General features: G+C 33.8%; 2 protein-coding genes across 2 annotated transcripts in view; one reads left to right on the forward strand and one right to left on the reverse strand.

Moving 5' to 3' along the window:
* Nucleotides 1-898: 898 nt before the first annotated feature.
* On the reverse strand, nucleotides 899-11,955 carry LOC148277245 (uncharacterized). The gene is made up of 8 exons (XM_088233147.1): nucleotides 11,749-11,955; nucleotides 8,493-8,567; nucleotides 7,497-7,574; nucleotides 6,826-6,936; nucleotides 3,259-6,748; nucleotides 2,772-2,918; nucleotides 2,478-2,627; nucleotides 899-2,213 (listed from the first exon to the last, which is right to left on the reverse strand). The coding sequence occupies exons 1-8, from the start codon at nucleotides 11,818-11,820 to the stop codon at nucleotides 1,984-1,986; spliced, it is 4,353 nt and encodes a 1,450-aa protein (XP_088089273.1). The 5' UTR covers nucleotides 11,821-11,955; the 3' UTR covers nucleotides 899-1,983.
* A 1,970-nt stretch (nucleotides 11,956-13,925) lies between these two features.
* LOC148277246 (uncharacterized) overlaps nucleotides 13,926-15,184 on the forward strand; it is a 39,048-nt gene continuing 37,789 nt past the window's right edge. Inside the window, exon 1 of the mRNA XM_088233141.1 lies at nucleotides 13,926-14,708. Within this exon, the coding sequence (XP_088089267.1) occupies nucleotides 14,286-14,708 (423 nt within the window). The 5' untranslated portion in view covers nucleotides 13,926-14,285. The remainder of the gene's footprint in view (nucleotides 14,709-15,184) is intronic.

Here is a 15,184-nt window from a genome sequence, read left to right on the forward strand (position 1 = left end):
TATCTAATAATAAAAAGGATTGAGTGGTAGAAAAACCAGAAAAAAATATATGGTCTCGTTGCGCAAATATAAAAAATGCCCCTCATAATGAATTTGGTGTGACAAGATGAATCTTGTAATGGAATGCTTGAGTTGAGGATGATACATTATGCAATGACAGTGGGTAATTTGGTGATTCTGTTCGTGTCACAAAACATTAACCAATATCTCAGTACTGTGATGGCAAAAGGTTATACATATCTGTCACAGACACTATTTTACAGGAGAGCAAAAACAAAGTTTCAAAATCGGTTGGGCAGGGTATTATAAAAGATAATTGCATGTATCTCATGTCTTTATCCTTATATTATTATAGCTTTATCCTTTTGCCACATCGAAGAACATACTATTTGGGACATTTTTTGGAACAAACTTGAAAAATGACAAAAACAGCATCTAATAACATAATTGACAATAATGCAATGGCAATAATTTGCCATCACAGTACCGATCTACAAAAGTGTAAAGCTACAAAACTGCATGTAACAATAGTTTGTCGTAACTAATAAACATTCACATTACCCATAATGCAGTGAATTCAAATTAATATTAACAATTAAAAAAAAACTATTAATAATTAGGTACAAATTCAAAACAACACAAAACAATGTATTAAGACTCCTAAATTGGTAACAAATTGACTATAGTTAATAACTTCAACTCATAATATTTAAAAAGTCTGCCTCCGTCGTGTAGTGGTTAGTATGTTGGCTCGCATAAGTGAATTCACAGGTTTGTAGCCTAAAAATTTTATTTCAAAGTTTTTTTCAAAAAGCTGAAAAAAGGGCTACCCGGAAATCGAAAAATTTTTACAACGCATAACAATACAAGAACCTGTGATTTAGTTCAAAATAGTTGGTTTTTTTTTCACACATTTTTGAGAAGCTTCGCCGTACAATTAAATGCTTTCATTTTTAGCATTGAACTTTCTCTATATTTGTCAAATAAAAAATAAAAAACATTGTACATGTAAAACACTTGCGAGAGTAATGGAATGTATTGAAGGAAACACTTTCGTGGAAAGCGTAAAATAAACGATCCGAAATATGTTGCATCTGGTATATATATTGTATTAAAGCGATAATCCTTTGCAGTAGCAGGAGTACAAATTTAAAATTAAATTAAATTGTCCAATCTTAACCGTGAAACTCTGCTTTGTTATCAAGGCCAATGCAAAATCATCTCATCTCTTTTACAAATGGAAAAAATGTGTAAAATAAATCATCCAACGATTAATACATTCGCAGACAGTTTTTTCTCATAGGATCCACACATATAGATACATATCATAACTTCATTTTTCATATTTTGGAAGATTGGACCGTATCGATGGTTCGAAGTAAGTTTTATTTGACTAACAAACTGGCACACTTTTGTTGCCGATTGTTTTTTATAGGGACACAATATCTCATTTCACCACATAAATACCTTAGTTTCACGCAGGCTACAGGTGTCTTATATACCATGTCTTTCAGTTATGCCGTCATTTCCTAACTAAAAGACATGATTTTGATGTATATAGCCGGCCTATGCCTATGCGACTATCCGCGAACGTACTAAGAATACGAAAAAAGAACAATATAAATTAAAAAAAACTGCTTGCCGAATGGATACTCAAAGACAAACCCCCGAGAACTAGAATAACAAAAATGAACCTCAGTAAAATTAGTAAGTTATTTAGGTATTTTAACTTTTTTGAAAATTGTCCTAAAGGGTTAAAAAACGATAATGTTTTTATTCATCTCGACCTCTTAGCACACCAAACTATCTCTCGCTAACAAATTGGTAGTTTAATTAAACATCTCCAAAATGATGCGACATTCACAGTCAAGCTGATTTTTATTCTTTTATTATCTCACGAGTTAGTCTATAACTTATTTCAGTTTTACCAAATACTTGTGGGGCGTTGCATATATAAAAGATTAGTCGCTGTTTTTCCAGACATTATGTTTCTTGAATTTTGTATCCATTAAGGTATAGCTTATGGTGTAATGAACCGTACATAACCACCTCCGGTTTAACCAGAGGTCGTGGAAGAATTGGCCAAAGATGTTGGTCTTCGGGACAGGTAATGGAGAAGGTTCCCTTAGCACCTCGCATGCCCCTATTTCCACCCCTCCTCCCCACGATCCCGTTTATGAATTCTACTGCTCCTCCAGATGCGGTGATTACATCTGTGAAAAAAAAACACTATTTTGTAAAACTAAAATTTAATACAGTATGGACCTCGAGTATTTGAGCAGGTAAAACATGCTAAATTTAAATCAAAATGCTTTCAAAACTCTAGTCCATAAATGGATAGCTCTAAAAGGTCTAGAAAGAAAGCTATATAACGTGTCTTGTACGAAAGAGTATAATTACGTGCATTGGAATACTTGTTTTTTCTTTATCATTTTACAGGTGTATTTCGGTAACAATTTAATAAAATAAATACACACCTTTTAATTCCATTTGTTGGGGACTAATTTTTGGAGTAAGGTAAATAACCCAGCCCGCAAGGTATGGATTAGCTGTTCTAAGTGATTCCATCATATTAAAATTGTGACGACTCTCTAAAACTGGGTCTTTTAAAATAAAATTCCAGGGATCTGAAAAAAAATGAAGAATGAAATTATTACATAAACCCTGTTTCATAGACTGGTAGATTTCATGTAAAAAAAGTCTTTAAAGAAAGATAATGCAGTGCTAGATGTTAGAATTTTAATAAATTGTATATTCTTGAAAACACCTACCTAAAAACATTCCGGAACATAAACTTTCTTGGACCCAATTTGGTGTAACAACGGGGATTCCAAGGGCTACAGCTATCATTAGTTTTACAGTTCTTTTGCTATTCCCTGACACCAAAACATCTCCACCCTGTGTCACAACAGTTCCCCCTGTAAATTACAAAATAATTATCATATACAAAATGTCTAATGTCTTAAAATTGTTGCATCTGTACCAAAAACAATTATAAGTGGACCGTCAGATGAGTCTGACAAAGGGTTGAATGTTTTAGCATGCAACAGCTGACTGTTACCAACTAGTTGATATTATTGATTGCGAGAAAATAAGGTAAAATCTGAATAGAAACACTAAAAAAAATACCAGATTATGTAGCAGCTAACTGATTAATTATGATACAATTTTTTTTGTAAATTGTTTGATCAATCATAAACCAATAAATAACTTACGTACATATCTAATTGTCAGTTAGTGCTGTAAAAACAAACTCACCTAGTTTAGTGATGGATTTGTTGAACTCTGGGGCTTGTTCAATTTGAGTGCACATAACTTTTTGTACTTTTTTAACGCGAGAGCTTGGTTGACTTTTTAAAGTGAGTGTTGAAGCAGCTACAGTTTCTGTCCTTATTTCTGTTATATTTGTAGCGTCTGCCCTGGAGTGACCTTTTTGCTTATGAGCGGAGCTAAATTGTGGGTTGTGATTTGGTAGAGGTGAGATGGCTTTATTATTACATTTAACAGATTTATTAATGTTTTCTACATATATTGATTTCGACCGTGGTCGACCCCTTCTTTCAACAATATTGCTAGGAGAATAGGAGCAAGTTGAGGGAGTATTCTCTGTATATATAGAATTCGATCGCAATCTTTTTGCAGTTTTAGTTTGAGCAACATCTTCTTGGTTTTTCCTTTTGTCTGGTTTTTCTTTGTGAGCAGGAGATGGTTTATCTGCCTTGGCATGATCTGAGTTTGCTTTCTTAGATTTTTCTCCTTTTTTTTCAACAATATTATCTTCTTTTGCAGACATTCTATTAGGGTTTCTTTCTTTGTTAAAACTTGTACTTGTAGAAGCTTCATTATCACATGCACTCTTGGAAGTACTGACGTTAGCTTTGTTATTCTCTGTTTTAGTGTTCCTGGTATCCAGTTTTCTCTCTGATTCAGATTCACCTCTACTCTGTGTGGGAACATACATAGAAGGTCTTCTTGTTCTAATACTCTTTACGGCAGTTACTGAACACAGCTTTTCTTCTTTTTTTGATAATTTACCTCTACATTTTTCAGTGACTGTCTTTATATTTTCCTCAGAATTTACTGAATTTGTTTGTGAGCGTGTTTTTTTAGAAGAACTGGAAACAGGTTGATTTTTTATGGATGACTTTGCCGGCTTGCTTTGATTTTTTTGTTCAATTACTATGTCAGAACAAATATCAGATACAATAACTAGAGCCTGTTTACATACATGTAAGTGTTTAAGATCTTCACTATCTCTATCAGAATCGATTGTCGTACTAAGCCTATCAACATGTTTTCTTGTTCTAGTACTTATTCGTTGTTGCTGGGGCAAAGAAGGTTGATTGGCTCCTTTTTTTTTTGGGACATTTTTTCTGTAAACGATAGGTCTTTCACTGTCTTCTTCCGTATTATTTGTAAGCTCATCTTCTATATCAGAATTTGATAATGATTGTTCCACATGTTGCCGAGTAAAATTATGAATCTGGGGTGAATCTAACTCACTATCAGAAATTATGTGTTTGCGACCCCTTTTCAGTGGTGTTTTAGAAATTTCAAAAATTTCACTGGAGTCCGAAGTTTGAGAAGAGGTTTTGATGCTGGGAAGTTCAGTTAAAAGTAGCTCTCGGGAACATTCCTCAAAGCTCGGTTCTTTAATACAGGGTTGTTGTGTCAATAGGTCATTTTCTACATCTTGCGTCGAGGCATAGAAGTTATCATTAACATTTTCAAATGTTGAAGCCACTGATTTACCGAGGTTTTTAATGTTTGACACTCCTTTATTAGGGGAACTAGGGATATTTTTTAGAGGACTGGGAAATGTAATGGCTGTCGATATTACTTTCGGCGATTGCTTGGTGATGTCTTTATCAGTATTATCTATATTTTGTGACTGTAAATCCAATAAAATATCTTGCGTACACGCATAATACATGTCATTCTTTTTAGCGGCAACATCGAGCTTTGGTGAAATTGGTACATTTACAACCGAACTCGGCGTACGTAAATCATCCTCCAATTCTCTGGTATCATTGTAGTGGTTTTTATCACTTACAATCTTAGGTGAACAAATAGACAAATTAAGTTGGTTGACAGCACTAGCAATAGTTGACTCATTAAAAGACTCATCAATTCGATTTAAGTGATGTTTTCTCTTTCTATCGATTTTAGCCGGAGTGCTAAATGAAAACTCACTGTTGGTTTTGTTTGAATCTCGCAATACGTTTCTGTTTGGTGTGACAAAGCTTTTAGTATTTTCTAAATGGCTAATTAGATCTTGCGTGTTGGTAAGTGACGGTAAATTTTTATTTAGCAATGAACCTTCTCTAAAATCTGTAGAAGATAATCTTTTGATCCTTTTCGTTTGTTTTTCCTGTGGTAAAGAAATACCCAATGCTTTCACTGCGGCATCAGGTATAACCTTTACATTACTACCTTTACTAGATACATGGACTTTTTGTGGTAAATCATCCGACACTTTTTGTGTGGGAAGATCTAATATATCTTCCGAATCATTTTGTGTTACATTAATACAAAGTTTTTTGACAACATCGTCCGAAACCGTTTTGATATTACTAACTCTCTCGATAGTAGAATTGTTTTCAACTTTTTGAGTTAAATCATCAAAATAATCACCTTGCTGAGTTGGTAGATCTAAAATGCTTGGCAAATTTTTACTCAGTCTAACCTGCTTAGTGAATGATAATTCATCGGAAGGACTACATTCCTGATTAGGAAAACTAATTTTTCTTAAGGTGTTACCGATACTTGGAACAATCGATTCCTCATCTATGATTTGAGTAAGTTCATCATCTTCTGTAGAAAAATTTTCCTCGGCACAGTGCACTGGAATACTTTGAATAGCTGAACTCAAAACCTGTGTGTCTTGGATGAAGGGATCTTCTAGATTGGAAGAAACTTCATTTTGATCTTGATTTTGAAGTGCCTTATCGGGAGCATCTGGACATTCTGCCAGCAAACTTGTTGAATCTGGTGAATTTGGGGCATCGACGTCATCTTTTATCCCGAAATCACATATTTCAGAATCTGTTATCATTATATCTTTATCTGTATTAATTGCTCCCCGAGTGTCCATGTCATGAATAGAATTGAGTACATTTTTTGTCATATTTGAACCAATTTCTGTTTTAATTGCTACCTGCGTGTCCATGTCATTAATAGATTTGTGTATTTTTTTGGTCATATTTGAACAAATTTGTCTAAGATCTTTTATGTGAAAAGGTTCAGTATTTTGGTCATTGATAGATGGTTCAATAAATTGCGTATTCTGATCATTAATATTACGAGCTGTTATTAGTTCAGTATCTTGATCATTTATAATCCCCTTGGTTTTAAAATTAATTTGGGTGTCTATATTGTTTATACTCGTAGAGGGATCAATGTATTGGGTATCTTGACTATTAATACTAGTATTGGGTGTTTTCTTAGCATGAAATTTGGAATGTGGAAGGTCATGAGATTTATTTTTGTTAGTTTGATCGGTTTTATCACCAGTGGAACATTTTATTTCGACATGGTCAGAATCTCCGGCAATACTAGGCTGTGTCAGGGCTTCGTGTATATCTTCTGCGGTAGCAGCAGAATCTTCGAGACAAAGTTTAAGTGACGGAGATCTTACACTGGAATTCCAGAATAAAGCATCAGCATTAGCTGTTGAGGATCCAGGTTTCTTGATAAGTTTACTCTTGTTTTCATACGGATTCTGGGATGATAAAATGATAGATTCATCCTAAAATTTAAAAGTAATTTAGTTATACCGGGATTAGAAATATTTAAAGCTAGAAACAAACAAAAATTTAAACATACATCACTGTCCCCTATGATTTCAGGCGATTCGGGAATAGATTTGTGTTGGTTAAAATGGTCATTTTTACCAGCGTACATCGGAGTCATCGGGATATCATCTTCCGAGTTATTCTTAAAAAGAAAATAGTTACAATAATAATAACCAGCTGTAATGTGTAATATTTTTTTGCGGTAAAACCAACATTAAACTTTGATTTGGTGTTCAACTTTTAGGTTGACATATTTAATATTTTGACTGAAAATGATTTGATGACATCCCTTTCAATGGAAAGACAGAGAATAGTAGATTTCTATCCACTATTGTCTGTGTTATTATCTTCTAATACTAAATTATTATCATGAAATAGAAATTTTTTTAAATGTCAAGATTATCTATGTCAACTACACTAAAAGCTCTCTTTTAAATTGATGAACTAATGTTAATTACATATTTTAAAAAATATATTTGTAGATTGGTTTATTGTCAAATAGCAGTTTTTTCAAACCAACCAATATAATATTACGAATATTATATATTGATTTATTTATGTCCCAATTGTAATCAGCACCACCTTATAGGTTATTTAGGCCATTATGTAATGACGGACTATGTATGATACCTACTTCAATTCAATAAAAATATATTCTTACTTCAACAATTCTTATTGTGATTAAAAATATGAGTAACTTACTTCAAGGTCCGTTTCATCATCGTCATCATTATCAGAGTCCTGGACACAAATTATGAAGGCTTTGTATCGGTGAGTTAGCTAGAAGTATAAAACAAAACAATTAGTCAACAACTTAAAAAAAGAAACATAAACATGGCTATAAATACTGAGAAAATCTTTTTTTTTTTTAAATCCCCGCTTTCATTGTTACACACGATGTCGATGTTTGTCAGCTTACCGCTTACCGGGCTAAATCAGCTCAGTTTGATCCAAGGAACTACTGTGGGGGCTAACTAACAAGGGGCATGTTTTTACATATAATGATTTTGAAGGTCCATGTCAATAACCTACAGCCGCAGCCCCCTGTCATCCTAAGAATGTCACTCCGCCGCGCGGCTTTATTTGTTTTTTAGCCTAGTTTTATTTCAAAACATGGTATAAAAGTTTATATTTTCATAAACATAAATAATAGGACTATCAAGTGCTATTATTTATTTTATCGCAATATTTGAAAAGTTATAATTGGATAAGTATTTTTTTTTTATATATATTATTTTTTACTATGAAAGATTGAAAAAATTCTTTTAGAAATGAATGTCTCATTCTTGGTTTATACGAAAACAATACCAAACTTTACCTAGTAGCTGAGCTGACTAAGTTTTAAACTTAGACTGAGGCGCAGCAAATGGGTTTTTGACACACTTCCACCAGCAGGGGTTAGGACATTGTCTACCGGGGTTAATTGACTCAGTTTGACCCAAGGAACAACTGTACAAAGCGGCATGCTTTAATCACATTTTGCTAGGTCCCCCATATAGATTCGTGAATACAAACCCCACAACATAGTTTTCCTGCAAACTGCAGCTAGCTTTTGATAATCCAACTTCGATTTTTGTGCATTTGGGAGACTATAAGCTATAAGTGATTAAGTGTTTGCTATTATGTCTTAGAAAACATTACGCAATGAAATTTAGGCCAGAGTAAACTTTCACATTCAATAAATTATATTAGTGTTACCGAGTTCTTTATGCAGGTGACTCCTTCAGAAAAGGGGGTCTTCAGTTGATTACTGTTCCATGTGACCCAGCCCACCTGTGTAAGAAAACTGGCTCTTAATATAACAAAATGAAAATACAAATACACTTTATTATAAATAATTAAACTAGGTATTTATTTTGTATAAAATCATTTAAATAAATTTAATACGTCAACTGGTTTCAGATACAACGGTAACGAACTTACTAAATAAAGAAGTGACAGAATACGGGCTCCGATCTACTAGTGTACGCCATTACGAGACTCTTGCGACATAAGCCTTATAACGTAAACAATATGTAAGGCTTATGTCGCAAGAGTATCGTAAAAGCGTACACTGGTAGATCAGAGCCCGTATTCTGGCACTTTTTCGTTTCGTAAGTTCGTTCCATTTCCATATATCCCTCTCACTCTAACGCAATCAAAATGCTATTTTGCTCTCGTTCCCGCTACATACATTGTGAACGAACTTACAAAACAAAATAAGCTTCCAGTCTTCCACTCAGATTTTTCAAATGCAATGGATTTATTATCTTAAAAATTAATATATTTTATTAGGTTTACAGGGCAAAATCAACACAAAATGAGTGTCCTATAAAGAGTTAATGGCATAAATCTTAAAAATATAATACTATAGTGACATTTTACTAACTCAGGGGCGCTTTCCAATATTTATTTATTTATTCATATAAAGATACTTATAAAAAAATAATAATAACATTATTCCCTAAATCTATGAGGCCAAGAGCCCTGTGTTGAGTTGGGATACAACAAAATAGAAAGTGGAAGCATGCGTATTATTACAGAATACTACAAATAAAATGATTACATCATCATCATCATTCCATGTCTGCTCTCTAGTTGGAGCTTATGGTATCCACAAAGAGCCTCCATGCATCTATCGGCTGCCATTTTCTTTGGGTCCTCCCAAGTCAGGTTCTCGTCCTGAACTTCTGACATAAACTGCTGACGAATAGTCAGCAGTGGACGTCCAGGACGTCGAGAACCGGATGCCTGTAAAGTAGGCAGGCGTGGTTAAGGCTTTCAGGAGGCATCCGCAGTATATGGCATAGCCAACCGTATCGCCTCCGCTTGACGAAAGTTGTCACCGGAGTTTGCTGCGTCCGTTCTCTTATTACTTCATTCCTCGTCAAACCACCGCTCACCCAGGATTCTTCTGAGACACCCATTCTCAAAACTCAGAATTTTGCTGTTTTGGGCCCTAGCGGGGTGCGACGATTCGCATCCGTAGAGGAGAATAGGTGACATGCAGGCGTTATATAGGCGGCATTTAGTTTTCACTGAGTAAATATCCGATCTTCAGACAGCCTTCATGCTGTTGAATGTGGCGCTTGCTACTCCTAACCCCACTCCCAGTTCTTTTTGAAAGCAGCCATTTTCTGTAACACATACTCTCGACCCTTTCGATGATTTGGTTTGACAGAGTCAGGGGATTTTGAGCATCAAGGCACGAAGTATTACACAGTACATGGGTTTTTGCAATATTGATTTTTAAACCAATACATGCAGATTTTTTTTTTATTATACAAACAAAAATTTAATAAACGTCTGGACAACACGCTTAATAGTGCTACATATTAATCTATGTATAACTACATTAAATTTATTTTATGTTTAAACACCCACATTTCCTCTTCCTCAACTCTTCAAACTGTTGATTTTTGTGAAGTAAAAGAGCAGAAACCTTTACTGATGTGGGTGAGATTTATCTGAATTATTTTACCTACTAGACAAGACCTGAAAACCCTTTGAAAATATTATACTTTTTTTTACACAATGTTTTTAGTATGTCCAAATGTTTCCAGATAGATCTAAATTCATTGCAAGACAGGGAAAACATTTTTGAGAAGAGACAGAATGGTGAATGTTACGGTGCAAAGTGGCCACTTAAACCAGCTAATGACATGGCATAAACCCTGGAAACGACTTCTATATTCTGTTCTCAGAAATGTTTATAGAATTTACATTTTTTTTTTTTTTATTCCAGTAAAATGGCTACATAGTGCAGAGCCAATTCTACCATATAAACATAAACATAAAACAAAATTTTATATGTGAAGCACTAATGGTGGTCTTAGCATATCCCGCCATTGCTCGAACAACGGTGAATGGATCCACCCTGCAGTGGCTTGGAGAAGCGCGTTATTAAAGCTTCTTAGGCGTTCCCATAGGCTCCAGGCTCTTCGAAGTAGAGCAGCGAAGGTGTTTACCCGTCCAGCTGTAAACATTTCGGAGGCACTGCAATACCTAGGCAGTCCGAATAATTGCCTGTATGAATTATTATACGTGACGATACGTGACATACGATTTATTATTTATCGGCCACGAGGCCTTATTTCTAGTTCTTTGCATTTATAAGGCATTATTGTTTAATTATGAAAAAAAAAAATGAATATTTTTTTATAAATTTCTTTCATTTATTGACTCACACTATGCATCAAATATAATCTATATTCAGTCCCATTTTGAGCCTAAAATGGTTTTCATGAAGGATATATATTCATTCATAAAAAAAACTTTTTTTTTCCGCTTTTCGATTTTTTTATGATTACTGAAGCAGTTAAAATAAAAACACATATTGAGAACAACAAAGAAACAAAGCAAGTGTAGCACCTATATGACTAAATATAACACAATCAGAATAAATACATAAAGACGCTTTATTTACAACATATTAATGTTATACAGAGTGTAAAGTCACTTAAACCAGGCAATAGTAGGTTGTATGTAAGCAATGTAGATAAAGGCAGAATTGAGACAGATATCATAATGCCTGTATATGGTTCTTACATACTTATTTTTGACAATACTCTATCCCTAGAGGGTCGGATCGAAACTCAAGGACATATTAGTTCAATCTAGAATTTGTCAATAAAGATTTGGACAAACTTAAAATATATTTACTTATAAACATGTTGGTGTAACTCATATACTACTGTTATAACGAGTGAGATAAGTGTAAAAATATTACGTCGAATTTTCAGTCAAAGGTATCCCGTTGCAAGCCTCAATGTTTTGAGAACAATTATTTTCAAAACAAAAATAACCATTTAAACTTATTTTTCTTATGATATTAAATAAAAACTAGATATACAAATAAAATATAAGTTATTTATATAAATCTTTATGGAGAGGGACTTAAGTTTTGTATATGTTTTTGACGGGTAAAACAAAAAATATGAAAAGTTACCGTGTTGAAACTACAAATAATACGTACCTGCTCCTTTGTATCGTTGGGTTCTTTTGAATTATATACTTGCAGAGAATTTATTATGTCATTCAACTCCATTTTATCATTAAATTAAATAATAATATAGTACACCGGCGAACTGCGAATTCAACCAAAATTCTAAATTCGTGGATTTCGAAGTGTCACTAAAACCGGGCAAACATGGACAACAGACCACAGACTACAGAATACTACAGATATCAACACATCAACAGACAAACTAAAACAAAAAGCACAGACAATGAAGACGTTTTTTTAGTACACAAACACAGCAGGGGCTAGTGGGGCTGGTAGGGACAAATTTATTTATTTATTAATTTTTTTAAAATTATAATTCGGACTAATATAGGTTTTCTATGGCTTTAGAACATTTCAATCAATATTATTTAAAAATATTTAAAAAGTACATTAACAAAAAAGCAAAATGCATTTTCTTCTAATAAAAACGTGGGGTACCTATTTATACACAATTAAATCAATCATGCCCTAACTTTCTCGTTTAGTGAATATCAAAAATTTTCTTTCCTTATAAATGACACTTTTTTTTCATTTCATGTTTTTTCATTGCATTGTATAAAACCATTAATAATATTGTCTACTGGTTTCAGATGTATCCGTTACTTCGTCATGACACTCACTACACGAATATGCAAATACTCAAGTGTTATATATATCGTTATATATCGTCATCTTTATCATCCAATTAAATGAGACTTAACTTTTTTGGATAAATTTTCTTTAAATTTCATGTGTGATTTTTATAAAATGTTCTTTCTCTGGTGGAGGTTGAAAATCATCAAATCAATTTTCCCTTTGTTGGCAGCTGTCCTGAACAAGGATTGAGTGCTGCATTGGATCCAGTTTCGCAAGTTCTTTAGCCAAGAGATGTGTCTTCTACCTGCCCTGCGTCTTTCTTCAATCCTTCCCTGTAGAATGATTTGTAAAATGTTATATTTTGTTGCCTCTCATCACATGGCCAAAGTACTTCAGTTTTCTTTTCCTTTTGGTCTTCAGTACTTCTTTACCTTTTTTCATCCATCGGAGAACGTCATCGTTTCGGACTCTGTCCACCCAGGAGATTTGAAATATTCTCTTGTTGCACCAGATTTAAAGGCTCTAATCTTTTTTGAAGTGTTTTGAGTGAGTGTCGACGTTTCGACGCAGTAAAAAAGCACCGAGAAGACGTAACATCGTACAATACGCATTCAGAAGTCTTAATTAAAGTATCTACTGCAAAGGAGGTCATGCATCCCGAAAAAGTTGTCTTGAGCCATCTCTATTCTGACTTTGATCTCTTGTGAGTGTTTTCATTTATTATTCAGCTAGCATTTTAAATACTAATATTGACGGACGTACTCAATAACCTGCGCTTCAATATTTAAAGTCAAAAAGAGAGTTTGTGGCTTTTTCCGAATATTCACACATTTAGTAGGTATTAGAAATATTGATTTCTAGCCTTTTACTCAAACAAGACGTGTTTACTTTGTCCAATAATAGCTACAGGCCTTCAAAAGTATTTACTAGAAGGACAGTATCATCCGCGTATCGGATATTGTTTATAATTTGTTCATTTATCTTTATGCCTTTGGTTAATTCACTTAGTGCATCTCTAAAAATAGCCTTCGAGAACATATATTAAAGAGGAGAGGAGACAGACTGCATTCTTGCCAAACTCCACGACACATGTCTATCTGATATCAATTCATCATTCACTTTCACTGCAGCTTTTTGATGCCAGTAGAGGTTGTTTCTTTTTAAAATTTCTAAAAGTTCTTGGCGCCGTATTTTATCAAATGCTTTATAATAGTCTATGAAACATGCGTACACATCTACGTCCATGTTGTGGCATTTTTTAACAGGCTATTGAATCAAGAATGAAATTAAAATCACAAGAACTAGTAAAATAGGTAGAGGAATATTTTATTCCGGTTTTAATTTCACTTTTTATTTAGAATTTTATGCTTTTTTAACAAAATAAAAATAAAGCGTAATTTGTATATTCACTAAAAGACAGCCGATTTTTTGATAATATTAACGTAAAAAAACGGGCAAAAATAATAAAATTATTGAAAGAATTCTTGCCATAAAAAAGTCGAAGTTTTTTTCTCTATGCGAATATTGTTATCAATTATTTTGTTTATTTCTGACATCTTACTGTTGCTGACAACCCTGAATAAAAATGTCGCTCCGCGCGATCGTCATCTCTGTCTTTTCCCGGCCAGGCGCGTCGCTTTCCAATGTCCCGGTTTATTATCTACAAAGCAAAAAATACATAAGATTGTACAATTTTTTTAAGGCGACCTAATATAAATTTTGCCCCGGTCTTTGATCCGAATGCTATGGATAAATTTGGATCTTCGCTGTGATATTTTGCGCTCTCGTAATTTGAATTCTTGACATAAACAGTTGAAAATAGAATCTCGTTTGTGTACCAAATTTGAGAATGAATACGAAATGTGAATTTGCCAAGAGGGGTCGAAGGGCCTTATATAATATTTCAGAATAGTTTGTCGTATTCGCTCAACATGGATAGTGAAGATGATTCAGGAAGTGATGATTCTATTTCTTCATCCGATAGTTCCGGGGACTCGTCATCTCAAGACGAAGAGCGCCTAGAGTCCGCCAGAATATTAGGAACAACCTTCGAACTACCCCAAGATCTCTGTGAAAACCCAGAAATTTTTAAAGAGTTTCTGTCACTGGAAACTTGGAAATCCTTAAGTGAAGCTAATGTGCGACATTTGAAGAAATTTCTTCCCGCTTTTCCTACTAACGATGAAGAAGAGAAAGAGATTACTGTGCAGAGATTGTTCGGAAGGGAGACATTCAAGTTCACTTCTCCGCTGGTAGAGTTTCACCGGAAGCTCAGAGATGGCGCCTTCCGTCCGGACATTGCGAGGATGCAAAGGGTCATGCAGTTGGCTAAAAAGCAGCACATAAAGCATCAAGTGAGTCAAACAATTTTCTATTGTGTATATTTAAAATTCATAATATTCAGTGACAATTAAAAGGCTACACATTTGCACAAATGCATATTTTATAGCGAGTTTGTTATGAATATGAATCACTTTTCTGTTGGATTACAAGTATGTCTTATTTAGAACTGTCCATAAATAATACGCAAGCTTCTATTTGTCTACTATATTTACAAAATTATTATATTTAAATAATTTCTCAATATAGGAGTTTATATCATTTTCATGCCATTCGTTAGAACCGAATCTACCATAGGTAGGGCTGCCGTCTTCCAAAAAGGGCAGGCCCGGACATTTTGGAAAATTTGCTATTTTTATCAAATAAAACATTAATTTTGAGAGTAATAAATTTTTTAGTAGACTTAAATTGAGTAAGTATTATAAATAAAAATACGGCTTTAACAGTGCCGCTAGAACCAACTTGACTATTAAATTCATATTCTTTATTT

The sequence above is a fragment of the Micrasema longulum genome, unplaced genomic scaffold (assembly GCF_059751315.1).
Source record: "Micrasema longulum isolate JH-2025_06_02 unplaced genomic scaffold, ASM5975131v1 h1tg001064l, whole genome shotgun sequence".
Classification (NCBI taxonomy): Eukaryota; Metazoa; Arthropoda; class Insecta; order Trichoptera; family Brachycentridae; genus Micrasema; species Micrasema longulum.

Bases quoted from the DNA above. Each gene is read 5' to 3' on its own strand.
- LOC148277245 (XM_088233147.1), bottom strand. From the start codon at position 11,820: ATGGAGTTGAATGACATAATAAATTCTCTGCAAGTATATAATTCAAAA. The intron at 8,568-11,748 runs GTACGTATTATT...TTTCTTACACAG, and splicing joins CCAACGATACAAAGGAGCAG to GTGGGCTGGGTCACATGGAA. The intron at 7,575-8,492 runs GTAACACTAATA...TTATACTTCTAG, and splicing joins TCACCTGCATAAAGAACTCG to CTAACTCACCGATACAAAGC.